The sequence below is a fragment of the Orbicella faveolata genome, unplaced genomic scaffold (assembly GCF_042242905.1).
Source record: "Orbicella faveolata isolate gen_17 unplaced genomic scaffold, um_ofav_v1 contig_35, whole genome shotgun sequence".
Lineage (NCBI taxonomy): Eukaryota > Metazoa > Cnidaria > Anthozoa > Scleractinia > Merulinidae > Orbicella > Orbicella faveolata.
Window position 1 is genome coordinate 4,891,202 of NW_028301564.1, and position 24,543 is coordinate 4,915,744.

Consider the following 24,543-nt stretch of genomic DNA (forward strand, 5'->3'; position numbering starts at 1 on the left):
TTTAGTGAAAGCAAGCTTTAATGTATCTCGACATTTCCTGTGCACTTTCTCCAAAAGTCTCTCACTGTAATTTTCAATCTCTAAAATCCGCACTTTACACATCGCCCTAACTTTCAAGACAGATTCTTCGCAAAAAGTTTAATTTTTACGTGTTACTATACGCTTGACCTTCAAAATATAGGAAAAGAAAATAATATCTGAACTATAGCTATCTTCCTTTCTTTTTTGACCTTTTTTCAACAACACACAAACGTTCGTTCCGTAGGTCTCATGCTTCACATTATTATCCAGTCATCTACTTGATCAACGTTCTGTGTAAACCGAAACAATTTTTTTCGCAGGAGTCCCTTTGGTGATGTATACTTTCAGTTGAGAAAGTGAAAAAAAAGACTTAAACAGTGCAGCAACAAACTAGGATCAAATACAGCTCTGGATAAACTGAAGAAACCTTGTGACGCCAGCCATTTCACCAGAACCTAAATATAATCTTTCTGAAATTTCTAAACTACTTGCCGTGCTTGAGGTGATCAAAACGAACACTTCGATTTCATAAACATCTAGTAGAATTTCGTTTCAATTTACACACAAGTCTACGGATGACTTGATCGCTTAGGTTATCGAAACGCTAGTCACCAACTACAGCCGTCTCATGACTACATCGCACAAGATAAAATAGCTATCACGTTAAAATTGCACAACCATCTAATGTTGATTTGGTGCAAAATTTAAAAAAAAGAGCACTCGTAGACTGCTGACGAAGTTTCCAGCTTCAAATAGTCTCAAACTTTGAAGCCAATTTCAAGTGGCAAGGCTTTTCGTTGGGTCTCAATTCTGAGACCTTCCGGGCCAGTACTTCGAGGGCAATTTCTAATGGTGAAGCTATGGCAAACTTGTAGTATTGACTTGGAAGTTCTGCAAAGATCATTGCAAACCCCGGAGCGGCGGACTTTTCATTTCCACGCTCTTCAAAAACCACAGCTCCAGAATCACCAATCTCACAGAAGGGTTTCGCTCCTTGCTGCTGAATACATAAGCATCTCTTAAGCCATCTGTCTAAGTTACACTGTTCACATGGACTAAGAAGATCTCGAGCTTGTGATTGAGCTGGTACAGTTTTACTGCAATTGATACATTGTACATCTATCCATCTACCGTTACTATTTCCTCGAATATACGTTGGTCTATTTCCCAATTCATCAGCAAGACGGTTTGATCGGGTGAAGCCTGTAGTACTGCCACTCTTAAATAGGTCCTTAACATCTGCTGTTGCTGAAAGACACTCGCCGCTTGGGTAATGGTTTGTTCCAATTATCACTACTTCACCCTCAGCTTTGATTTTTTTTACTTCGTCCTTGTTCAATTCTGAAATGGCAGCATCAATAAAATGCTCTTTGCCATTGTTCGTTTCCAATTGTACATTGCATCTGACACCAGCAAGGTACTTTGCTATGACTCTTGGTCGTTTGCCAAACGCTTCCTCGAGCTTTCCTTCGTGGAACTGAATCATGGTCAATTTATACTGTGACACAGAGGTAATGTACTTGTCTTTTATTGGTTTTAGGTCGTTGAAAATCTTTTGCAATTCAGTTTCTTCAAGGCAGTCATCTGGCAATTGCGGTAACTCGACAGCAGGTCCAGTGACTCTTGCTATCCAACCTCTGTATTCAGCCAGATGGTGTCGTAAATAATAGCGGTAGACATCCAATCCAGGATGAATTATCTTGTTTTCGTCAGCATCATTCATCACATGATCACAAGACAGTGCGTACAAGGTGCCATTGTTTACATCTTCCACAATAGCACCCAAGGTACCAGATGACTGTCTTTCATTAACCCCGATGCTTGCTCCCAAACGTAGAAACTCCTTCTGCTCATGCGCCTCTGTGGGAAGGTACGGATCCTCTGTTCTGACACAAAAGCCGTTGACGACGTCCACTGGGTAAGAGCCAATAGCACATGGAATTTCAGATTCGCCCAATGGGATCTGACCTTTTCCAAGAACGTAAACCGCAATACATGCCTCTTGCGTCTGTACTGAATTTGTGACTTTGAAAGAAGGCTGCACGGCAGTCACGTTTCGATGCTTAGAGAAGACGTGAAGATGCTTGTTGATAATCTCATCGATTTCATCAACCTGAGATTCTTCTAATCTTTTTGGTTCTCCGGACAAATACTCGATGGGGGTAACTTTCAGTAAATTAAATGCATCATTGAACAGATCTGCCCATATCAATTTCCAGCCCCTCTGTCCAAAAACCGCTTGTGCAGCATTTTTTAGTTCTGTTGGTATTCCAGACCTGTCCTTGTAAACGTACAGATGTATCTCAACTTCACCATTTTGTGCGTACGGCAACACCCGGACACATTCCACATACTCAGATTCAAATGCGATTGCTGCATTCCAGATGGCACGCTCATCAACTACGGTGGAAAATTAGGGAAAGAAAAATACCATTAATTACCACTTCTCCCTAAGTTTTTTGGTAAAAATAACACTGTCGTAAATTCTTGAGTTGCGCATAAAGAAAACGTTTGATGTGGTAAGACCGCAATTGAGCTCTGTTCAGTTGACGACCGCAAAACGGAGGTCTGGGTTGTTACATAGTTTTACCTTTTATAGCGCTGATTAGATACTTGTATTGTGTTTTTAATATCAATTACTTGTCTTAAAGTATGTTAAATTTACGGAAGTACTAATTTTAAGGAGCTTACTAGGTTCTCCGTGTTACGTGGTTTATTTTATTATTTACAGACTTGAACAAACAGATTCGAATGCTTCCTAGATATTTAGCATTTCCTGTTTGCCCTTGAGTTGAAACTACATGCGAAACTTAGAAAAGCCCTTAGTTGCGTCTCTTTCAATGCATTTGTTCCATTAAACGCGAGATTTCGAATAAACGAAGAAAATCATGATTAATTAACGATCCTCGTGAAAAATGTCGGTATAGTTACCAAATTTTCATTTCTCCTTCGTCTCAATATTGAGCTCTCAAACATCTTGCACAAGCAACCATTACAACATTGATCAAGTGTAAGTTGAAGGAGTATGGTCTTAGTATAGTGGTATATTCATTTTATGTGTCCGCACCCACTGTCATGAGTATTGCATTTTTGTACTGTTCATACCACATATAATTACCAAGTGGACAAATTTTATGAACATTTGAAATATCCCTTTCCGTGAGCAGCGAACTTAAAAAAAAATTCTCGGACCCGCAAGGTGGCCCCTCGTCATGTATGTTTAAGATATTGGATTTACATGCATTTGTTTCAATGTGTTGGTGATTCACTGCTGAAAAACTGACACTGAGGTTGCACATCATGTAAAGTAATATCCTTTTTGTGGTGTGAATTGAGTAATAACCTCGTATTTTTCATGACTTCACAATGATGTTTAAGAACAGCTAAGATTAAACACATTTCCAGGAAGTGTCAGTTTGTAGACAATATACGGACGCTAGTCTGGCTCAGAGTACAAAATTAGAGGTCAAGGTCTCTGAGCATGTATTCAGAGGCATATAAAGCTTGCAGCTGCGCGCCGCATGGCTAAAGTTAGGTTGCTTATTGAGTAGTGGTAAATCGATTTTGTTTTTTCATGAACAGCGACGTGCATATCACAGTGTAACACCAACATATATTTTTTTAACAATAAATCACGTTTATGAGTGCTATGCATAAACTTAATTGAATTATTCAAGTACAGATAGCTAGACTACCAAAATGCTGTCCACACTGTTAAAAATGCATGTCCACATATCGTTATAGTAGCGGAACTATGCGCGGCCAGCGGCGCCACATAGGTGAGAGAATTTGGTAGTTCAACGATGCGAAAACTTTACGCTTTAACGTCACCGTAGGAAGGTCACTACATGTAAACTAATGTGAAATGTCACATTGTGCACGTCATAATGGCGCATCGCGGCATAAAGCTCCAAAGGTCTTGTTTTCGTTCACAACACAGAAAAGGTTTAAGAGGCAACAGACAGGAAATTCATGGTGTAGAGAGTCATACAAACCTTTTAGATGCAGAACACCTAAAGAATTTTTCTTCCCTTCGATGGTCGCAAAGCCATAACGATCAATGCGCTTTCAACTGTGTTTTGAACACAGATCGCAAATTTAATGCAGCTTTGGGGACTGTAGAAAACAAAATGCTTATGAACAGCATCGCGTCGAAGTTGATCCGAGTTTTTAAAGGCCTGATAAAGCTACGGCCGATAAAATGACTGCAAAATTGTCGACAAAAATGATATTCAAATTACGCTTTAGCGTGAATAATTTACTGAACACGCTGAATGCATAACCGTACGTCTTTGAATTTTTGGACGATGTTTTTTGCTTCTAAATTCATTTTTTGGAGTTATAATGAATGATAATTGCTTTAACCAGTTATTCATTCGGCCACCTTTCGTTGAGAATTTTATGCTTTAAAAGTTAAGCAGATTTTCTATTTGACCCTCCCACGTATTGATTTTCATATTGTGCATATGGAGATTTCACCTGGTATCTTTGAGGGTTAATTTTTTCGCTTGAAGATATAATAATAAAAAAGTTGTCTGTCCGTGGTATCTTTTAGGGGTCAACTAAAGTTCGGGAGCTTAGTTTATGGGAGCTCCGCTTTAAGGCTTGCCTAAATGTACATATAAATCTATTACATTTGTGGAAGTAAAATGGAAATGATTTCTAATCTTTTGTCGTATCATACCGAGCTGTAAGAAACTATTTTAAGCCGTCTTAATACATTTTCGTTATGTAGATTGGGGAACGTTTGGTTAAAGTGAAAACGGTAAAAAAATCAGGCGATGATCATGGCAACCCCCGTTTAAGAATTTATGCCAGTTTTAAGAGTTTAGAGGTACGGTGATACCAAAACAAACAACTACTAGAAATAAATTTCTGTAAATAGACTGATAACTACTTTTTTTTCAAGAAACATTAAGCATTTCAGAGGGAAATTCTTTCCAAGATTTTTGATGGTACGATAATAAAGCAAACTGTGGAAACAATTGAGAGGCATTGATCTTTACCAGTAAGCATTGAGAGAATCATTGACCACAAGGTGGAAGAGCAGTAGGAAGACCTTAAAAGAGCTGGAGGAGAACAGTAGAGGTAGAGGGATGGCAGGCAGGATGGAATGACTGGAGTATCACGAGAGCGCTAGCCAGGGATGCTGCACAAAAGAAACAGAATGTCACGGACTTATACATCTACTGGTGAAAAGAGCAATGAAGATGATGATGATCTGCACAATTGATAAATGGGAAAAGAGAATTGCCGATACTTCGTAAGCATAGAATAGCCAATAACCCTGGTATCATCATACAACATCTTTTAGTCAAAACTACCTGAAGTTGTAAGAAGTTAATATTTACAAGCAGAGTAACTGACTTGCCTATGTTGGAGGCCTAAAATAGCCGTGAGCTCATTGTAATTACTACTATCCCCTCTGGTACGTTCTGCTTACGTTTGTTGCATTCTTGGATTAAACTCTACTGTTGGAGCCAGATTCTGTCTGTTGTTTTAGTCTCCAAAGACTTTACCTACTATAAAAGCTTTCCCAAGACAAAAAAATCTCTTTTCTCGTTAGATCTGAAGAAAAGATGGTGACGTAGTTTAAGGGAGCAATCTCCTGCATGAGTGAATAATTTTTGTAAAATGACAAACGAGCCGTTTATGTCAAAGTAAATAAAATAGCTCCGTGTAGTTCTGCACATTATCATTTTGTTTAAATTTTGCCCATAGATAGCATTTTACTTAGGGTGTAATAAATTCTCCGTAAACATAAAAAACATACCTTCTTCTCCTCGTGCCATTTGACTCTTCAGGTTTTCACTGATGGCTTGTTGTTCACTTGCCATCTGTTCTAACTCACTGGTCGTTTTGTCTGAAGATAAAGCGTTGTATATAAATTATAGTTGAAATACGTTCAAGCTAACCCATTCATGCAAGAAAAATATGTTTTACGTTCTGCCTACATTTTTCTTAAACGTATAAAAATTAAATAACAGGAAGAGAGATTCTAAAGCCTAACAAAACTTTCTCAGTAAGGGCTTTTATTTCGGTTTTCGGTTTTGGACGAAATTTATTGCGGTTTTGTGGTTTTTGGCGATTTTTTGCGCGGTGTTTCGGTTTCTAATAGGCCCCTACGCCCCCCTTAACATAGTAAATGATCTCACTGTTCACCCTCCTTATCTAATAATCTTCAATAAATTTACAGCACTTCCAAGCAATGTTAAAATACCCAAGAAAGATTAGATCATTTGTTTAGGGATAAGCATAAAGAATTACCAGTATAAAAGCAATGTTTTGTAAATTGATATTCGGTTACGCCAAGAGTGGTGGGACACCGCGGATACTACTATCCCGTCTTTTACGTTCTGCCTATATTTTTGTTGCGTTCTTGGATGAAACTCTTCTGTTGGAGCCAGATTCTGTCTGTTGTTTTGGTCTCCAAAGACTTTACCCATCAAAACAGCTTTCCCGAGACAAAACCCATTGTCAAATAAATTTCTCCTTGAACGTTAGATTTGAGGAAGAGATGGTGTCGTAGTTTCAGGGAGCAATCACCTGCATGAGTGAATAACCGATGTTCTTTTCATGTATAATAAAAACCAACTGTCAAAATTATGCCAGAGTGAATAAAGTAGCTCCGTGTAGTACTGCACATTATCATTTTATTTCACTTTTGCTCTTAGATAGCCTTATACTTAGGGTGAAATGAATTCTTCGAAAACATAAAACCTATACCTTCTTCTCCTCGTTCCATTTGACTGAAGACTGGTGCTATTTCACTGATGGCTTGACCTTTTGTTTCCATCTGTTCTAAATCACCGGTCGTTTTGTCTGAGGATGAAGCGTTGTATATTAATTATAGTAGGAATAAATTTAAGCTAACCCATACATGCAAGAAAATATGTTTTACCCGGTCAGTCTATCACAGCACATTTTGCCATCATATCATAAAATATTTACCTTAAGGAACTAAAGAAAGCCCGCAAAAAACAGTCCTGGCAGTTTGAATGAGGTACAGAAACTCACACTTTTCAAAGGTAGCACTACCTTTCAGAGGTAGAATCCCGCACAGCAGCCAATAATTTCCTTAGTACTCTGGGCTCATAGTCTTTCCAGCCCCATATCCATGTATTGCAACCAACAAGAATCACAGATTATTCAGCAACATTGATTGATAGTATCTTTTTCAATTCCGTTGAGCACTTTACCATCAGTGGTAACATAGTACATGATCTCACTGATCACCCTACTTATTTTATAATCTTCAATCAATTTACAACACTTCCTTGCAATGTTTAAATATCCAAGAGAGATGAAATCATTTGTTTAGGGATTAGCATAAAGAATTACCAGCATAAAAGCAAGTGTTTTGTGAATTGATATTCGGTTACGCCAAGAGCGGTGGGACACCGGATAGTACTATCCCGTCTTTTACGTTCTGCCTATATTTTTGTTGCGTTCTTGGATAAAACTCTTCTGTTGGAGCCAGATTCTGTCTGTTGTTTTGGTCTCCAAAGACTTGACTCATTATAACAACTTTCCCAAGACAAAACCCATTATCAAATAAATTTCTCCTTGCACGTTAGATTTGAGGAAGAGATGGTAACGTATCTTGAGGGAGCAATCACCTGCATTAGTGAATAACTGATGTTCTTTTCATGTATGATAAAAACCAACAGTCAAAATGATGTCAAAGTAAATAAAGTAGCTTCGTGTAGTTCTGCACATTATCATTTTATTTCACTTTTGCTCTTAGATAGCCTTTTACTTGGGGTGTAATAAAATCTCCGTAAACCTAAAATGCATACCTTTTTCTCGTTGTGCCATTTGACTTTTCAATTTTTCACTGATGGCTCTTTCTTCCGTTTCCATCTGCTTTATATCACTGGTTGTTTTGTCTGAGGATAAAGCGTTGTATATCAGTTCAGTAGTTGAAATAAATCTAAGCTAAGCCATACACGCAAGGAAAATACGTTTTACCTGGACAATCTATTACAGCACATTCTTGCCATGATGTCACGAAACAGTTATGTAAAGCTACGAAAGAAAGCCTGCCTAAACGAGCCATGGTAGATTAAATGAGGCACAGAAAATCACACCTTTTAGAGGAGAAAACTTCAGTGGTAAGACCATAACAGGGAGCTACATGTAAAATAAAATCGTAAATTTATTTGAAAGACCTTCACCCACACGTCATTTTCGTAACAGTATAAAAGGTTCAGCATGTTCAGTCGTTTTTAACCGCGGTGTTGGGATGTTCTTCACCAAAAAAGTTGATTCTGATATCAAGAGCACGCTTGGCTGACTAAGGAGCGGCAGTGTAATCCATCAGTGAATGTTGTGTAAATCCTACTGAATGGTAACTGTCAGAGGTCTTGGGATGTTCTTCACCAAACAATTTGAATTTTGATATCAAGAGCACGCTTGGCTGACTCAGTAGCGGCAGTGTAATCCATCAGTGAATGTTGTGTAACTCCTACTAAATGGTAACTGTCAGCGGTCATTGGATGTTCTTCACCAAACAATTTCATTCTGATATCAAGAGCACGCTTGGTTGACTCAAGAGCGGCGGTTTAATCACTCAGGGAATGCTCTGTAACTCCTACTGAATAGTAGCTGTCAGCGGTCTTTGGATGTTCTTCACCAAACAATTTCATTCTGATATCAAGAGCACGCGCGGTTGACTCAAGAGCGGCGGTGTAATCACTCAGGGAATGCTGTGTAACTCCTGCTTCATGGTAACTGTCAGCGGCGTTGGGATGTTCTTCACCGAACAATTTAATTCTGATATCAAGAGCACGCTTTTTTGAATCAAGGGCGGCGGTGTAATCACTCAGGGAATGCTGTGTAACTCCTGGTGAATGGTAACTGTCAGCAGTCTTCGGATTTTCCTCACCAAACAATTTGATTCTGATTTCAAGAGCACGCTTGGCTGACTCAAGAGCGGCGGTGTAATCAAGAGCAGTCACGTAGCATGGCATTTTACTCCTTGAACGGGCTCAATCTTCGCTTACTGCTACTCATTCTTGAAGTTCTAGTGTTACTGATAACAAGTAACCATTGCCAAGATGACAACAGTTCCTTTTGAAAGCGACTGCACTTACATTTTATCAAAATATTGGCAACAACGCCAAACGAACACCGCCATTTTGGGACTGAAGACAGTCTCAGCAGCCCCACCGAAGAATTTCAAACGAAAATTTCATCACTCAGTGGTGATATACACCACAAATGGTGTGTCAACTTCCAATTCTCTCATATTGGAGCTTGAAATTTTCAAGGCTTGGGATGTTAACCCAAATCCCGGCCCAACTACCTCAAGCGACAACAAGAAGGACAAGAAAAATGAACTGTACCCTCGAATATCTCTACCAGGAAATGGTCTCAAATTAGGGTAGTGGAACATAAATAATGTAACGGACACTAAGCTGGAGCAAATAAGGTTGTTACTAACCGCAAATCATTACGAAATTGATGTGCTTTTTCTCCTCGAAACCTTTCTCAAGCCAAACAAACCTGACTACATTCCACAAATACCTGGCTACACGGTTTTCAGGAAAGACCGACAAGGATTGAAGAAAGGCGGCGGAATTCCTGCTTATATCGCTAACAGATTTAAAGTCGAAAGAATTACAAGCCTGGATAAAAATGAACTTGAAACCATTTGGTTACAAATCCATCCATACAAATCAAATCGTCTGATACTCATAAGAGCTGTTTACCGCCCGCCTTCATCAACTGCGGACACATATGCCAGACTAGAGCTTAACATGGAAGCAGCGTATTTAAGAAACCAAGAAATACATGTTTCTGGAGACTTCAACATGAATTTCTCCTTCCCTGCATATAAAAAACATCGATTAGCGAAAGCCTTTAGAAGCTCAGTTAAATTTGAGTCAACTCGTAAATGAAGTTACACGTCCTGTGAGCTCTACATATCTCGACCACATCTATACAACGCATCCGGGTTTCATTGCTGATATTTCTGTGCCAAACATTGGTCTTTCGGACCATCTACCGAAATTCGAATTTGCAGGAGGATTGGACACTAGATACGCATGCAAAAGGTCAAACCACAAATCTTTTTAGGAAAACAAAGTGAAGTTTTTTTCGTTAAAAGATCGACGACAATAAAGGAAATCCGAAAGGTGTCTGGAAAGCTCTGAAATCGTTAAGCGGGACAAGCAAACCTCGAGTTCGTACCAATGAAATAACTACAGAAAATGGAATTGTCAGCAACGAAGCCGCCATCGCAAACAAGCTAAATGAATATTTTGTTAACATCCTAGAACAAATTGGCAACAACAACGATGCTGGCGTAGATTTTAAAAAACACAAAGGTGACAAACTTTGTTGTCTCAAGATTAAATGCAGACGCAGTTTACAACATTCCTCTGTTAACGCCTAAGCAAAACATCGATATTAAAGATAAAATCTCTAGTAACAAGGCCTCTGGGTACGATGGCATCAGCGTACGCGTACTCAAGAAAATTGTACCGGTGTTTGCAAGTCCTTTATGCAAATTACTTAATCTTTCAATATCGAAAACTGAACAGTTTTCTCAATCATTGGAAAATAGCTTAAGTTACACCACTGCACAAAGGAGGAGAACGAAATGATATCAACAATTACCGTCCGATATCTGTTTTACCTGTCCTTTCGAAAATTCTCGAAAAGCACGTGGCCTGCTCTCTTTCTAATTTCTTATGCAATAACAACTTATGACACAAGCTGCAATCAGCCTTTAGGTCAGGAAACTCTACTGAAACAAACCTGATCAGACTTACGGATCAGATTATAAATAACGTGGACAATGACGAAGTGACAGGTCTCGTTTTTATAGAAAGTTTTTGATGTGATTGATCATGACCTTCTTCTTAAAAAAGCTGTCGATCTAGGGTGCTACTCCTTCTTCTGTTGCCTGGTTCAAATCCTACCTGTCTGAGAGGGAGCAGTTTATTTCGTCAGGGAAAACTACGTCTGAACAGTTGACGGTAAAGCAAGGTGTGCCTTAAGGGTCAATTCTAGGTCCGGTGCTTTTCCTTTTGTTCGTCAACTGTATGGCCCTTCACGTTCAAAAGTCAACTATGGACATTTATGCAAACGACACCACCTTGTCTTCGAGTTCAAACTGGAAAACCATACCATAATTAAATCAAACATTGTCACAGGACCTGAGTGAAGTCGAGAGATGGGCTAGCGAGAACAAAATGTATATGAATATGCAAAAAATAAAAGCTTTGTTGGTAACGGGGAAGCGTCTACGGAAGCGCATGGTCCAAGATACAGAAAAACCGGAAGCAAAAACGGATAACGCAGAAATTGAACAAGTCGCAAACCATGAACTTCTTGGTATGATCATTGATGAATATTTAACTTGCGAAGTGCATGTCGATGAACTTTGCAACAAACTTTCCGAGCGACTTGGCCTTTTACGCCGTATTAGAACAATCCAGATGGATGCCTCGGATTATACAGGATTAGAGAGCGAAACGATCGACAACAACAAATTAGAGGTTTCGTGGACAATGAAACCTCCGACGACCCGCGCAATCCATGGTGGTCGACAGAAAGTCTTCGAGGCTGAGTTAAGCAAAATAGTGCTAAATTCTTAGAAGACAAAGGATCGTTTGATATACGTTACTGACATTAGATTGATGTTTGCATGCTCTTCGTTTAAAACCGATTTCTCCCGTTATCAAATTTTAGAAACACTTTTATTTTTATTTCTATTGTAATTAATATCTATTGCTAATGTAGTTTTTATTATTTGTATTTTTGTATTTTTTTAGGGGGCCACAAGTTCATCAGTGATGTTAGTTACTGTTACGTGTCACCCTCATAAAATAAAATCTCTTACTTACTTTTGTAATCCATCAGTGAATGCTGTGTATCCCCTACTGAATGGTAGCTGTCAGCGGTCTTTGGATGTTCTTCACCAAACTTTTTAATTCTGATGTGAAGTGCACGCTTGGCTGACTCAAGAGCGGCGGTGTAATTACTCAGGGAATGCTGTGTAACTCCTACTGAATGGTAGCTGTAAGCGGTCTTTGGATGTTCTTCACCAAACAATTTAATTCTGATATCAAGAGCACGCTTCTTTGACACAAGGGCGGCGGTGTAATCACTCAGGGAATGCTGTGTAACTCCTAGTGATTGGTAGCTGTCAGCGGTGTTGGGATGTTCTTCACCAAACAATTTAACTCTGATATCAAGAGCACGCTTCCTTGACTCAAGGGCGGCGGTGTAATCACTCAGGCAATGCTGTGTACTTCCTACTGAATGGTAGCTGTCAGCGGTCTTGGGATGTTCTTCACCAAACATTTTAACTCTGATATCAAGAGCACGCTTCTTTGACTCAAGGGCGGCGGTGTAATCACTCAGGCAATGCTGTGTACTTCCTACTGAATGGTAACTGTCAGCGGTCTCGGGATGTTCTTCACCAAACAATTTAACTCTGATATCAAGAGCACGCTTCTTTGACTCAAGGGCGACGGTGTAATCACTCAGGGAATGCTGTGTAACTCCTAGTAAATGGTAGCTGTCAGCGGTCTCGGGATGTTCTTCACCAAACAATTTAACTCTGATATCAAGAGCACGCTTCGCGGACTCAAGGGCGGCGGTGTAATCACTCAGGGAATGCTGTGTAACTCCTAGTGCATGGTAGCTGTCAGCGGTCTCGGGATGTTCTTCACCAAACAATTTAACTCTGATATCAAGAGCACGCTTCTTTGACTCAAGGGCGGCGGTGTAATCACTCAGGCAATGCTGTTTAACTCCTAGTGATTGGTAGCTGTCAGCGGTCTTGGGATGTTCTTCACCAAACAATTTAACTCTGATATCAAGAGCACGCTTCGCGGACTCAAGGGCGGCGGTGTAATCACTCAGGGAATGCTGTGTAACTCCTAGTGCATGGTAGCTGTCAGCGGTCTCGGGATGTTCTTCACCAAACAATTTAACTCTGATATCAAGAGCACGCTTCTTTGACTCAAGGGCGGCGGTGTAATCACTCAGGCAATGCTGTTTAACTCCTAGTGATTGGTAGCTGTCAGCGGTCTCGGGATGTTCTTCACCAAACAATTTAACTCTGATATCAAGAGCACGCTTCGCGGACTCAAGGGCGGCGGTGTAATCACTCAGCGAATGCTGTGTAACTCCTAGTGCATGGTAGCTGTCAGCGGTCTTGGGATGTTCTTCATCAAACAATTTAACTCTGATATCAAGAGCACGCTTGGCTGACTCAAGGGCGGCGGTGTAATCACTCAGGCAATGCTGTGTACTTCCTACTGAATGGTAGCTGTCAGCGGTCTTGGGATGTTCTTCACCAAACATTTTAACTCTGATATCAAGAGCACGCTTCTTTGACTCAAGGGCGGCGGTGTAATCACTCAGGCAATGCTGTGTACTTCCTACTGAATGGTAACTGTCAGCGGTCTCGGGATGTTCTTCACCAAACAATTTAACTCTGATATCAAGAGCACGCTTCGCGGACTCAAGGGCGGCGGTGTAATCACTCAGGGAATGCTGTGTAACTCCTAGTGCATGGTAGCTGTCAGCGGTCTCGGGATGTTCTTCACCAAACAATTTAACTCTGATATCAAGAGCACGCTTCTTTGACTCAAGGGCGGCGGTGTAATCACTCAGGCAATGCTGTTTAACTCCTAGTGATTGGTAGCTGTCAGCGGTCTCGGGATGTTCTTCACCAAACAATTTAACTCTGATATCAAGAGCACGCTTCGCGGACTCAAGGGCGGCGGTGTAATCACTCAGCGAATGCTGTGTAACTCCTAGTGCATGGTAGCTGTCAGCGGTCTTGGGATGTTCTTCACCAAACAATTTAACTCTGATATCAAGAGCACGCTTGGCTGACTCAAGGGCGGCGGTGTAATCACTCAGGCAATGCTGTGTACTTCCTACTGAATGGTAGCTGTCAGCGGTCTCAGAATGTTCTTCTCCAAAAAATTTAATTCTGATATTAAGTGAACGTGTGAACGATGTGATAGCTTCTGTGTAGTTGCCTTTCCGGCATTGAATTTTGCCTAGGTCGAAATAGTTCTTGGCTAGCGCCTTCTCCTGTTGTTCTTGACTTTTACCACTCTTGTCTTTTTTTTTATCGCTTTGTTGCAGTGCGCGTTTGTGAAAGTTTATCTTTTCCTCTGTTAGCGTTAAAGCGTCTTTATCCCTACCAAGTGACTCGAGCACATTAACGACATTGCGATGAAAGGTAAACCAACCAGTTTTAGTGGTGTTGAGTGTTGCTTCACAGTCGTTTATTATGGTAAGCAACAAGTCGCCAAGAATTTGATTGTTTTCAGAGGTAGAGAAGTTTGCTATTACTTCGCTCACAAGAAAGATAACTTCAGCTTGAAGAGGCTGGTTTTCCGACGGAATTGCTTTGTTTGTCGGAATGATGCGTTGTTCACCAACTTTCTTTATTTCTGGCTCTGGCAAAGGTATCACCAGTAAACAATTGTCTCTGGCATCTCTGCATTCCTTTAGTGCCTTTAGATAAAAGTTGGATGAGCTCACGGAATCATTTTTGCTTTGGTAATAGATTGCAAAAATTTGAAAAATAACAATCCTCAAAATGGTGTGCTCTTGACTTGTGTTCATGGAGGAAAGCGCTTCTTCCAAAACTTTCAGTCCATCCTCTGTCTTTCCGATAACAAGCTGATGGAGTCCATAGTAGAACAAGTGTTTTCCTTTCTCTCCATCACAATGGGAAGAAGTTGGCACTTTAACAGCCTTGGACATAGAAAGCAACTTCTCTGTGTTTCCACTTGCGCCCCAGGTCACTTTGCCAAACGCCTTGGAAGTAAGTAGGTTCCGGTAGGAAACATTTTTCCCAGTCTGATAAGCCGCAATTATTGCTGAATCGAGAATTTTGTCAAACGTAGAACCCTCAACAAAAAAGAGAGTGCCAAGAAACAACTCTGCTTTCGCCAAAACATCGAAAACTCTGTCGGCTGTTTTCGACTCCAAACAACCATCAATTAGACTTTGAACAATGTTTTTTTCCTCTTCATAGAACTCAATGAACGCAGACATGGAATGCCCAGAAAGGAAATTATTATTTAGTTCCTCGAACAGGGCAATGTAAAATGCATGGAAGCGAGATTTTGAGACGAGAACTGTTTCTTTCAGGTCAGCTTCTCCCTTTTCTCTTGCAAATGACTGAATTAGTTTATGAATAGAGAATTTACTAAAATCTGAACAGGAATCAATCAGAGATTTTCTCTGAAGTCTTCGCAACACCTTTTCTGCTTCGGTTCTGGTTATCCCCAAAACAGCTGCGGAAATCTTTAAATCAAAATGCGCAGGAAGAACACACAAAGATACCAGTGCCTCTTGGTCTTGTGTAGAAAGTCTCTGGAAAGACGACTCGAAAAGAGATCTCAGTCTCGAATTGCTTGGATAATCAGGGTTGTCCAAGATTTCTACAATGTTTTCTGTTCGCCCCATGAATTCAAGATACTGACTTGACAGAGTAAAATCTTCAGAAATGGAGGAACACAGTAATTTTACGGCTAAGGGAACCTGCCCACAGATTTGTGAAACTTTTGTCAAATCAGAAGAGCTTGCTTCTGGGAGAAATTTTCCAGCTAGGGTTTGACATGACAGTTTGTCTAGCTCTCTTATTCTGACAGACTTGTTTCCCTGAAAATGTAAATTCAAATAGGGGAACGACTCTCTTGTGGTTAAAAGAAAGTTGACCTTGTCACTACGATTGAGGATTTCTTCGATGAGGTTAAAAACCTCCTCCTTTACGTTTGGCACGCCACATTCAAGCAGGTCATCTGCATTATCCAGGATTATAACACAGCGATCCGATAGTCTGTCAAAAATTAAGCAAAGCTCATCGTCAGCTGATAAATCCTGCAACTTATCAGTTTCAAGTGTCCCAGCTTGTCGGAACAGACTAAGAAATTTGGACGTTAAATCGCTTTTTGACTTAAGCCCACGTAATGAGAGAAAGAAGACGGGCAGCTCAAGTGCTTGAAGATGATGACCCACTGCTATGGCAACGGACGTTTTTCCGAACCCTGGCGAACCCCAGACGGAGACGAGTCGGGTGGATTCGGAAGTCGTGTGACCAACAATCTTGTCACATTCTTCCTCACGGCCAATGAAGTGGGGAACCTTTGGAGGAAGATTTGATCTCGGTAGAATTGTTTTAAGTCCTGTAAATCAATTAACCAACAAATAAAAATCAAATTAACGAACGAACGAACGGGAAGATGGATGGATGGACGGACGGACGGACGGACGAATGGATGGATGGATGAATAAATAAATATATGCGCTGGAGGCTAGTAAAACATTGTTACTCAAGAGATAGAATATACCAAAACAAATATTATATAACATACTTTTCCTTCAGGCCAAAGTTATTCGGAGGCTAATTATTGCTAATGCGGGGTTAGAAAAAAAAAACATTTTTTGTTTATTCTTTTTGTTTTAAGTCAATTTTTTCTCACCAATTTTCTTGAAGGAGACAACAAGTGTCTTGCGCAAGTCATTGCTGCCATTTTATGAAACAATTTAAAGTTTTCGTTAACCCGGGACTAGCTTAGCGCTTCTCAAACAGTAGGGAAGGGAGACTTTTGAGGGCATCACCAGCTTTGGCCGCTTGAAACTTCAAAAGCATTGAGGTAACGAACTCCTAAAATTTATTTGGGAACAAATTGGTATGACTTATCATCGCTCAAGGATCTTGTTGTTTGAATTTTCCTGTTTTAAAGGAAATTAACTTGAAACATTTCTTGCACTAGCGTTGTTCTAGATTTTGACTACGTTTGAGCCAGTTTTAGTGGTTCTCTAACGCTTTTAAAATAAACATCAGAAAATCCAACATGGCGTCTGTTCAGAAATACTGACGCATTTCTTTGTCGTATGACGTCATAGTTCCATGTTGTGGACTTCAAAGGAAATAGCTTGAACGAGCAATAAATCCTCAGGTTTCAGTGTGACAGCTCTAATGTTATAGAGTGCGGGCTCAACCACCCCTTCCCCCAGGATCCGCGAGACCACGAAACTCCGTCTGAATATTGTTAGTCCATTTTAATTAACCGGCCCATTTCTTTCCAGAGGTTTGATAAAGCGAGTAATCTACAGTTGATAAGTCACTCTTATGTTGAGATTTCTTTTCCGCTAACCTTATAGACGGCTGAAACATTATAATTTTAGTTTAACTACTAGGATTACGAAAACTTCTTTCTTTTATACATAGGTAATCGATGCTTACTCGCCAAAACGGGGAAAAGGGTAGCGTCCTATTTTAGGGTGCCTCTACTCGTACAAGTCCTCTTCTGTGGAAGGCACCTATTGAAGTTTATCAAAGGATTATCACTTGAAGTAAAAACTCTGAAGAACTGCTTACTTACCTGGTCGCTCAGTCCTGAGTATGTCTTCAAACTTTTGATTCATCTCGACAATTTTCTCATTCGCCATTTCTTGGTTACCAGTTGCCTTTTCAATGGTCTTTCTCAGCTCTATGGAGTCTTCTTGTCGTTCCTGTCTCGACTGAGCAAAATCTGACCTCATAACCATTAGTTCATCCTCCACATTTTCCTTGAGAAATGTAATTTCTGTTAGCAACTCCTTTGTAATGTCATCTTTTAACTTGCAAACTTTTTCTGTGGGAAAGTCTGACTCGGTCAAACTTCCAACGGCATCAATAGGGTCAGTCGTGACTCCAAGAGCCTTGATGGCGTCTTTGGTGTGTTGAATGTATTGTCCAAATGTCTTTTTGTCAATCTCGGAGTTGAAAGAGTGACAAAATACATTTCTTAGGAGTCGCAGCTGATCAATCGCCATTGCAAACGTTTCAGCTTTATTTCCGCCCGGGCTGACCACGGAAGAATGAAAGGTTCCATGAGGCGGTTTACGGTGCTTCAAGTACAAATCACTCAGTGTCCTGTGATGACCTGCCATGTCTGGTAGAGCGAAGGAGTTCGCGTAGATAGTGGCCTGGAACAAGGCGCTACAATCCCATTCTTCGCAAGGGAGGTGTGTGGGTACTTTGGTCTTACCACCTTCTGTAGCAAGGAACATGTTTCGCACAGCAATGGAGTCATCCCACGGCTGGTAACCAGGGAGATGTGCAAAGGTATTGTCCCACATGTGTTTGAAAGTTTGGCGTAGCACCTTGGGGAACTCATTCAGCACAACAAAAGCAAACTTGAAATAGTTCAACTGTTCGTTCGTAAACGGCTGTAGAGCCATTACTGATAGCGATAAACTAATCCCAGTAAAAAGTGCCTACATTGGCAGGACGACAATACTGCCCCTGTCAGAAGAACAACAGAGAACAGTTATTATTGAAAGGTGGCCTTGGTAGCGGTTGAAACATTAAGACGAAATCCGATAGGAAATCAAGCAATTTCAATTTTTAATGGACAAAACCTGGTACCATAGTAACTTAAGTTTAAGTATGTTACAGTCCTTCTTACATTTTCTAAAACAGTTGTCTGAAACAACACCAAACACAATTTCCCAAAGTTCAGAGATATTGTGCAAACGCAGGTAAAATTTCATCGTCAGTTTCATTTCAACAGTACTTTTGACAGTACTTTCAAATGAACTTTAAAATTTTGGTGTTGTTTAGTAGAAATGATTTATTTTGAGAAGATGGCACAGTTTGAAATACAATGTAAATAATCTCGGTACAAAGTTTTTGTCCCCTTGTTACTCGAACTTGCGGTGAAAATTTCAAACTCGGGTAAAACGCTCTTTGAAATCATGGATGGATGGATGGTTTTTTTTATTTAGGAAAAATCACAAAGTGTGACCACAGTAGCTTGAATGCTGTTTTCATAAGAAAAGATTCAAATCAGTGTGGCGCCCTAGGCTAAATACATGTCGGACTACAAAAGTTCTTAGTTGTATACAAATTTCTAAAATCGTTTTTCAGTCCTGGCAAGATTTTTCTTGTTCTTGATGCGCTTTTCCCAGCAAAATAGACAAAGCTCTGTCTTTTATCATGCAACATAATTACAATAGAGCACCCTTAATTATGGCGTTTCGAAAAACGAGCAACCGTCATAACTTTATGCATAACAAAGACATCTAAAATCGTCGGTTTCAGTACCGCGTTAATTGCAGATAATTCAAAATAAAAAGCATCAAAAAGCGCCGAGACTTCTTAACATTATTGCCGAAGATAATAGTCGATTTTAATGCAGCAGACTGTCTTGCGAGCGTTTTCATCCATGAATGCTTATGGTATTTAATAATTAGAACATATATGAATTCGTGATTTCTATCATGTGATAGCTCACAAGGGCGCAGCCCAAGTCAGCTATCATGCATAGAAATCGAGAGCAAATAATCTCATTGTTTTAATATAAATTTGCTACTTGTTTAAAACTTATCTAAATTCTTTTCACAGACACTTCCAAAACGCAAAGATGCGTCCGCAATTTTGTTAACAATCCCACACTGCTAGGCTACTCACTATCTAACACACAATAGATAATGAGTAGGGTAGCCAATAAGGGAACGGCATTTGTGATAGAGCGCAAGTAGATTTAAACCAGAAACTGTTAGTTTTTATTTCGATTGTATTCCAAAAGCTAGAAATAAAGCGAGCGAGTTCTATTGTTCTGCTGTTATCAAGCGGAGCAAAATCGAATAATTCTGCGATTAAGTCATGTTAAGTTCGAATAAAATTGCTCCGGTATTAAATCGAACTTTTCATATTGTCTGATCAGATAGAACCCTTGGAAGAGAAAAAGCTTATATTCCAATAGGTTTTAGCGACAGAATTGTGCCAGCGAAAAACTATATGTAGTCTCTGGTTCCGCTTCGAATAACTTGCAAACAACAAGTAATTACAACTCTTTTACTCGCCTTCAGTATTCTGGATATTTCGATGATATTCCTTGCAGAAACATGAACTCTGTTCACGATTTTGGTCAAATGAAACCGAACGTTAAAAGTAAGTCTGTTGAATTATTCCTACGGAATAACCTTTCTAGTCAGTCTTTTTCTGTGAATTAAATCCCGTGGCATGAAAAACGCCTAACGCATCCGAGAATATAATTATAAAGGTCAAAAAGTCATTCTCGTAGACTGAATGAGGCAGCCGTAGTTTGTCTAAATGGATCCACAAGACTACGTGATAAAGTGTACATGGCACTAAATTTCTTAGACATGTAAAGTGAGTTAAACTAAACTGAGGTGAAGAAAATATTCTTCATTGCAAAAGAACAATAAAAACCAAACGTGACGTAAAAAGTTTGGGTTGAAAGAAAACAAGTTTTATAAAAACAATTTATGTAAGAATTCAGCGGGTAAGTTTCTAAAGAAACTGTGGTGCTACGTCGGTGGGGAGTATAACAAGATAATTTGGTCTTATCAACTGGGTTAATAATGTAAATTAATTGGCCACCGTAAAGAGATTCGAAAGCTCTCGAATCTCTTTACGGTGGCCAATTTACATGATCAACCCAGTTGATAAGACCAAATTATCTTATGTAAGAATTCAGTTTGTTTTCTTTCTTGCCATGCAAGTCGATCATCACCTTGTGAAACTACACTGATGTCTCTTTTCCCACCCCGATCAATGATGCTGAATGCAAAATTAAGTCTAAACGAGAGAACTGTTATGTACTGAACGAATCTTCATAGGGATTAACTGAATATAGCTGAATGTTACATATTTAAAGGACCCCTCGATGTGCGACAGCTTTGACGCCTCAGTTAAGTAAGTCATGCTCCAGTACCGTGGAATGCAGTGCTAAGCCTTACTGTTTACTTGTATATAAATTTTTAAAATTGTTTTCAGCAAGAAAATATGATCAGGATCATAATCTCTTGTGCTCAATCGTGACAAGATTTTTCTGGTCCTTGATGCACTTTTCTTAGCAAAATAGACAAAGCTTTGTCTTTTACCCTGCAACACGATGTTAATGGGTTTCCGCAATACAAGCAACTGTGATAACTTTATGCAAAACATAGACTTCTAAAATTATTAGTATAGATTATGAGCTAGAGATTTCTATCGCGTGATATAGCCCAATCGAGTCAGCTGTCACGCATAGGAATTGGGAGCGAATGATTTAATTGGTTAGTATAAATCTACTATATATTCGTTTAAAACTTAGCTAAAGTAGCAGACACTTCGAAAACGCAAAGATGCGGCCGCCATTTTGTTAACAACCGCACACTGCTAGGCTACTCAGAGTCTACAATAGAATAGATAGTGAGTAGCGTAGCCAATAAGAGAACGGCATTCGTGATGGAACAGTAGCACTGAGATATACTAAAAACTGTTAGCTCTAATGCTCGATTGGAAATAAAAGGAGCGAGTTGCATTATTCTGCTGTTATCCAGCGGAGCAAAATCGAATGACTCTGCGATTAATTTTGAATGATATTGCTCAGTATTAAGATCTACTAATACGAACTTTTCATGTTTTCTGATCAGATTGAACACTTGGAAGAAAGCATATATTCCAACAGGTTTTTGCAGAAGCTATGAGGTGATACGCTTCTGGTTTTGGTCACTGAATTGAGCGAGCGAAAAACTTCAGTCTGTTGTTGCGCTTCAAATATGTTGTAAACAACAAATTACAACACTTTCACTTACCTTCAGTATTCTGGATATTTCGATGAGATTCCTTGCAGAAACAAGAACTCTGTGCACGATTTTGGTAAAATTTTTAATGAACAAAATCTTGTACCATAGTAACTTTAAGTATGTTACACTGAGTCCTTTTTGCATTTTCTAAAACAGTTGTCTGAGACAACACAAAATGCAATTTCCCATGTGAACTCGACAAAATAAATTTCAAAGTTCAGAGAAATTGTGCAAACACAGGTAAAATTTCATCATCAGTTTCATTTCAACAGTAGTTTCGACAGTACTTTCATATGAACTTTAAAATTTGTTTTCGACATTTGGTGTTGTTTTAGTGGAATTCTTTTGAGAAGATGGCACAGTTTGCAATACCATGTAAATAATCTCGGTACAAAGTTTTTGTGCGCTTATTACTCGAACTTGTGGTGGATACCTTCTTAAGCTTATGAAAATTTCAAACTCGGGTAAAACGTTCTTTGAAATCATGGATGGATAGATGGTGCTTTTTTAAGAAAAATCACAAAGAGTGACCACAATACCTCGAATGCTGTTTTCATAAGAAAAGATTCAAATCAGCGTGGGGCCCCAGGCTAAATACATGTAGGAACACAAAAGTTCTTAGTTGTAATCAAATTTCCAAAATCGTTTTTCAGTCCTGGCAAGATTTTTCATGTTCTTAATGCACTTTTCCCGGCAAAATAGACAAAGCTCTGTCTTTTACCATGCAACATAATTACAATATAGTACCCTTAATTAATGGCGTTTCGAAATACGAGCAACTGTCATAACTTTATGAATAACAAAGACATCTAAAATTGTTGGTTTTGTATCGAATTAATTGCAGATCACTCAAAATAAAAAGTATCAAAAAGAGCTTAGACTTCTTAACATTACTGCAGAAGATAATGGATTGATTTTAATGCAGCAGATTGTCTTTGCTCAGTTTCGCAACACGGTCTTGCGGGCGTCCTCATCCATGGATGCTTTATATGGTATTTTAACAATAATATTAGAACATATACGAATTTGAGATTTCTAATGCGTGATAGCTGACGAAGGCGCAGCCAAATTCGACTATCACGCATAAAAATCGAGAGCAAATAATCTCATTGTTTTAGTATAAATCTGCTACTTGTTTAAATATTATTTAAATTCTTTTCACAGACACTTCGTAAACGCAAAGATGCGCCCGCCATTTTGTTAACAATCCCACACTGCTTGGCTACTCACTATCTACTACATAATAGATAGTGAGTAGGCTAGCCAATAAGAGAACGGCATTTGTGATAGAACGCAAGTAGATTTATACTAAAAACTGTTAGTTATTTCGATTGTATTCCAAGAGCTCGAAATAAAGCGAGCGAGTTCTATTATTCTGCTGTTATCATGCGGAGCAAAATCGAATGATTCTGCGATTAAGTTTGAATAAAATTGCCCGGTATTAAATCAAACTTTTCATGTTGTCTGGTTAGATGGAACCCTTGGAAGAGAAAAATCATATATTAAAAAGGTTTTAGCCCTGGATTGAGCGAGCGAAAAACTATATATAGTCTGTGGTTCCGCTTGGAACACCTTGTAAACAACAAGTTACAGCTCTTTCACTTACCTTCAGGATTCTGGATATTTCGATGATATTCCTTGTAGAAACAAGAACTCTGTGCACGATTTTGGTTAAATGAAACAGCTGACCGAACTTTAAAAGCAATTCTGTTGAATTATTCCTATTCAATAACCTTTCTAGTCAGTCTCTCTCTAGGAATTAAATTCTGTGACATGATAAACGCCTAACACATCCGAGAATATAATTATAAATGTCAAAAAGTCATTCTCGTAGACTGAATTAGTAGTTGGTCTAAATAGACCACAAGATTACGTGATAAAGTGTAGATGGCACTGAATTTCGTAGATATGTAAAGTGAACCTAAACTAAAGGTGAAGAAAATATTCTTCATTGCAAAACAGCACTGAAAATCAAAGGGGACGTCGAAAATTTGGGTTGAAAGAAAACAAGTTTTATAAAAACAAGTTATGTAAGTGATGTCAATCTAATTCAGTTTGTTTTCTGTTTTGCCATTAAGTCGATCATCACCTTGTGAAACTGATACTGACGTCTCTTTTCCCACCCCGATTAATGATGCTGAATTCAAAATGAAGTCTAAACGAGAGAACTGTTATGTACTGAACGAATCTTCGTAGGGATTAAGTGAATATAGCTGAATGTTACATAGTTAAAGGACTCCTCTTGATCTTATCGGTGCGACATATTTAACGTCTCAGTTAAGTGAGTCGCGCTCCAGTACCGTGAAATGCAGCGGAAAGAATTAAACAAGTCCCAGTTACTTGTAGACAAATTTTCATAATTGTTGTTCAGCAGGAAAACATGATCAGGATCATTACCTCTTGTGTTCAGTCGTGACAATATTTTTCTAATCCTTGATGCACTTTTCTTAGCAAAATAGACAAAGCTCTGTCTTTTACCCTGCAACACGACGTTAATGGTGTTTCGCAATACAAGCAACTGTCACCACTTTATGCAGACTTCTAAAATTAGATTATGAGTGCAAGATTTCTATCGCGTGATAGTTGACGAGGGCGCAGCCCAAGTCAACTATCACGTATGGAAATTAAGAGCGAATAATCTCATTGTTTTAGTATAAAGCTATTCGTTTAAAAGTTATCTAAATTATTTTCGCAGACACTTCGAAAACGCAAGCCTGCCGCCGCCATTTTGTTAACAACCGCACACTAAAGGTTACTCACTATCTACCGAAGAATAGATAGTGAGTAGAGTAGCCAATAAGAAAACGGCATTTGTGATATCAGAACGCAAGTAGATGTATACTAAACAATGTTTGTTCTAATGTTCCATTGTATTCCAAGACCTGGAAATATAGCGCGCGAGTTCTACTAGTCTGCTGTTATCTAGCGGAACAAAATCGAACGGCTCTC

At 39.3% G+C, this 24,543-nt stretch overlaps 2 protein-coding genes and 1 pseudogene across 5 annotated transcripts in view; all 3 read right to left on the minus strand.

Moving 5' to 3' along the window:
• Positions 1–23,362, minus strand: LOC110043915 (uncharacterized). The gene is made up of 7 exons (XM_089274055.1): positions 23,201–23,362; positions 17,397–18,301; positions 11,877–16,193; positions 7,821–7,910; positions 6,748–6,843; positions 5,795–5,884; positions 1–2,421 (listed from the first exon to the last, which is right to left on the minus strand). The coding sequence occupies exons 2-7, from the start codon at positions 18,235–18,237 to the stop codon at positions 770–772; spliced, it is 7,086 nt and encodes a 2,361-aa protein (XP_089130181.1). The 5' UTR covers positions 18,238–18,301; positions 23,201–23,362; the 3' UTR covers positions 1–769.
• LOC110043911 (uncharacterized) overlaps positions 1–24,543 on the minus strand; it is a 222,544-nt gene that overhangs the window by 147,034 nt on the left and 50,967 nt on the right. The window lies entirely within an intron of this gene.
• On the minus strand, positions 7,821–9,079 carry LOC149102720 (uncharacterized; annotated as a pseudogene).

Excerpts from the sequence above, each read along its gene's own strand:
- LOC110043915 (XM_089274055.1), bottom strand. The coding sequence starts at position 18,237 with ATGGCTCTACAGCCGTTTACGAACGAACAGTTGAACTATTTCAAGTTT. Across the intron at positions 16,194-17,396 it reads ACTCAGGACTGAGCGACCAG|GACTTAAAACAATTCTACCG; the intron begins GTAAGTAAGCAG and ends ATTGATTTACAG. Across the intron at positions 5,885-6,747 it reads AATGGAACGAGGAGAAGAAG|ACAAAACGACCAGTGAGTTA; the intron begins GTATAGGTTTTA and ends CTTTATCTTCAG.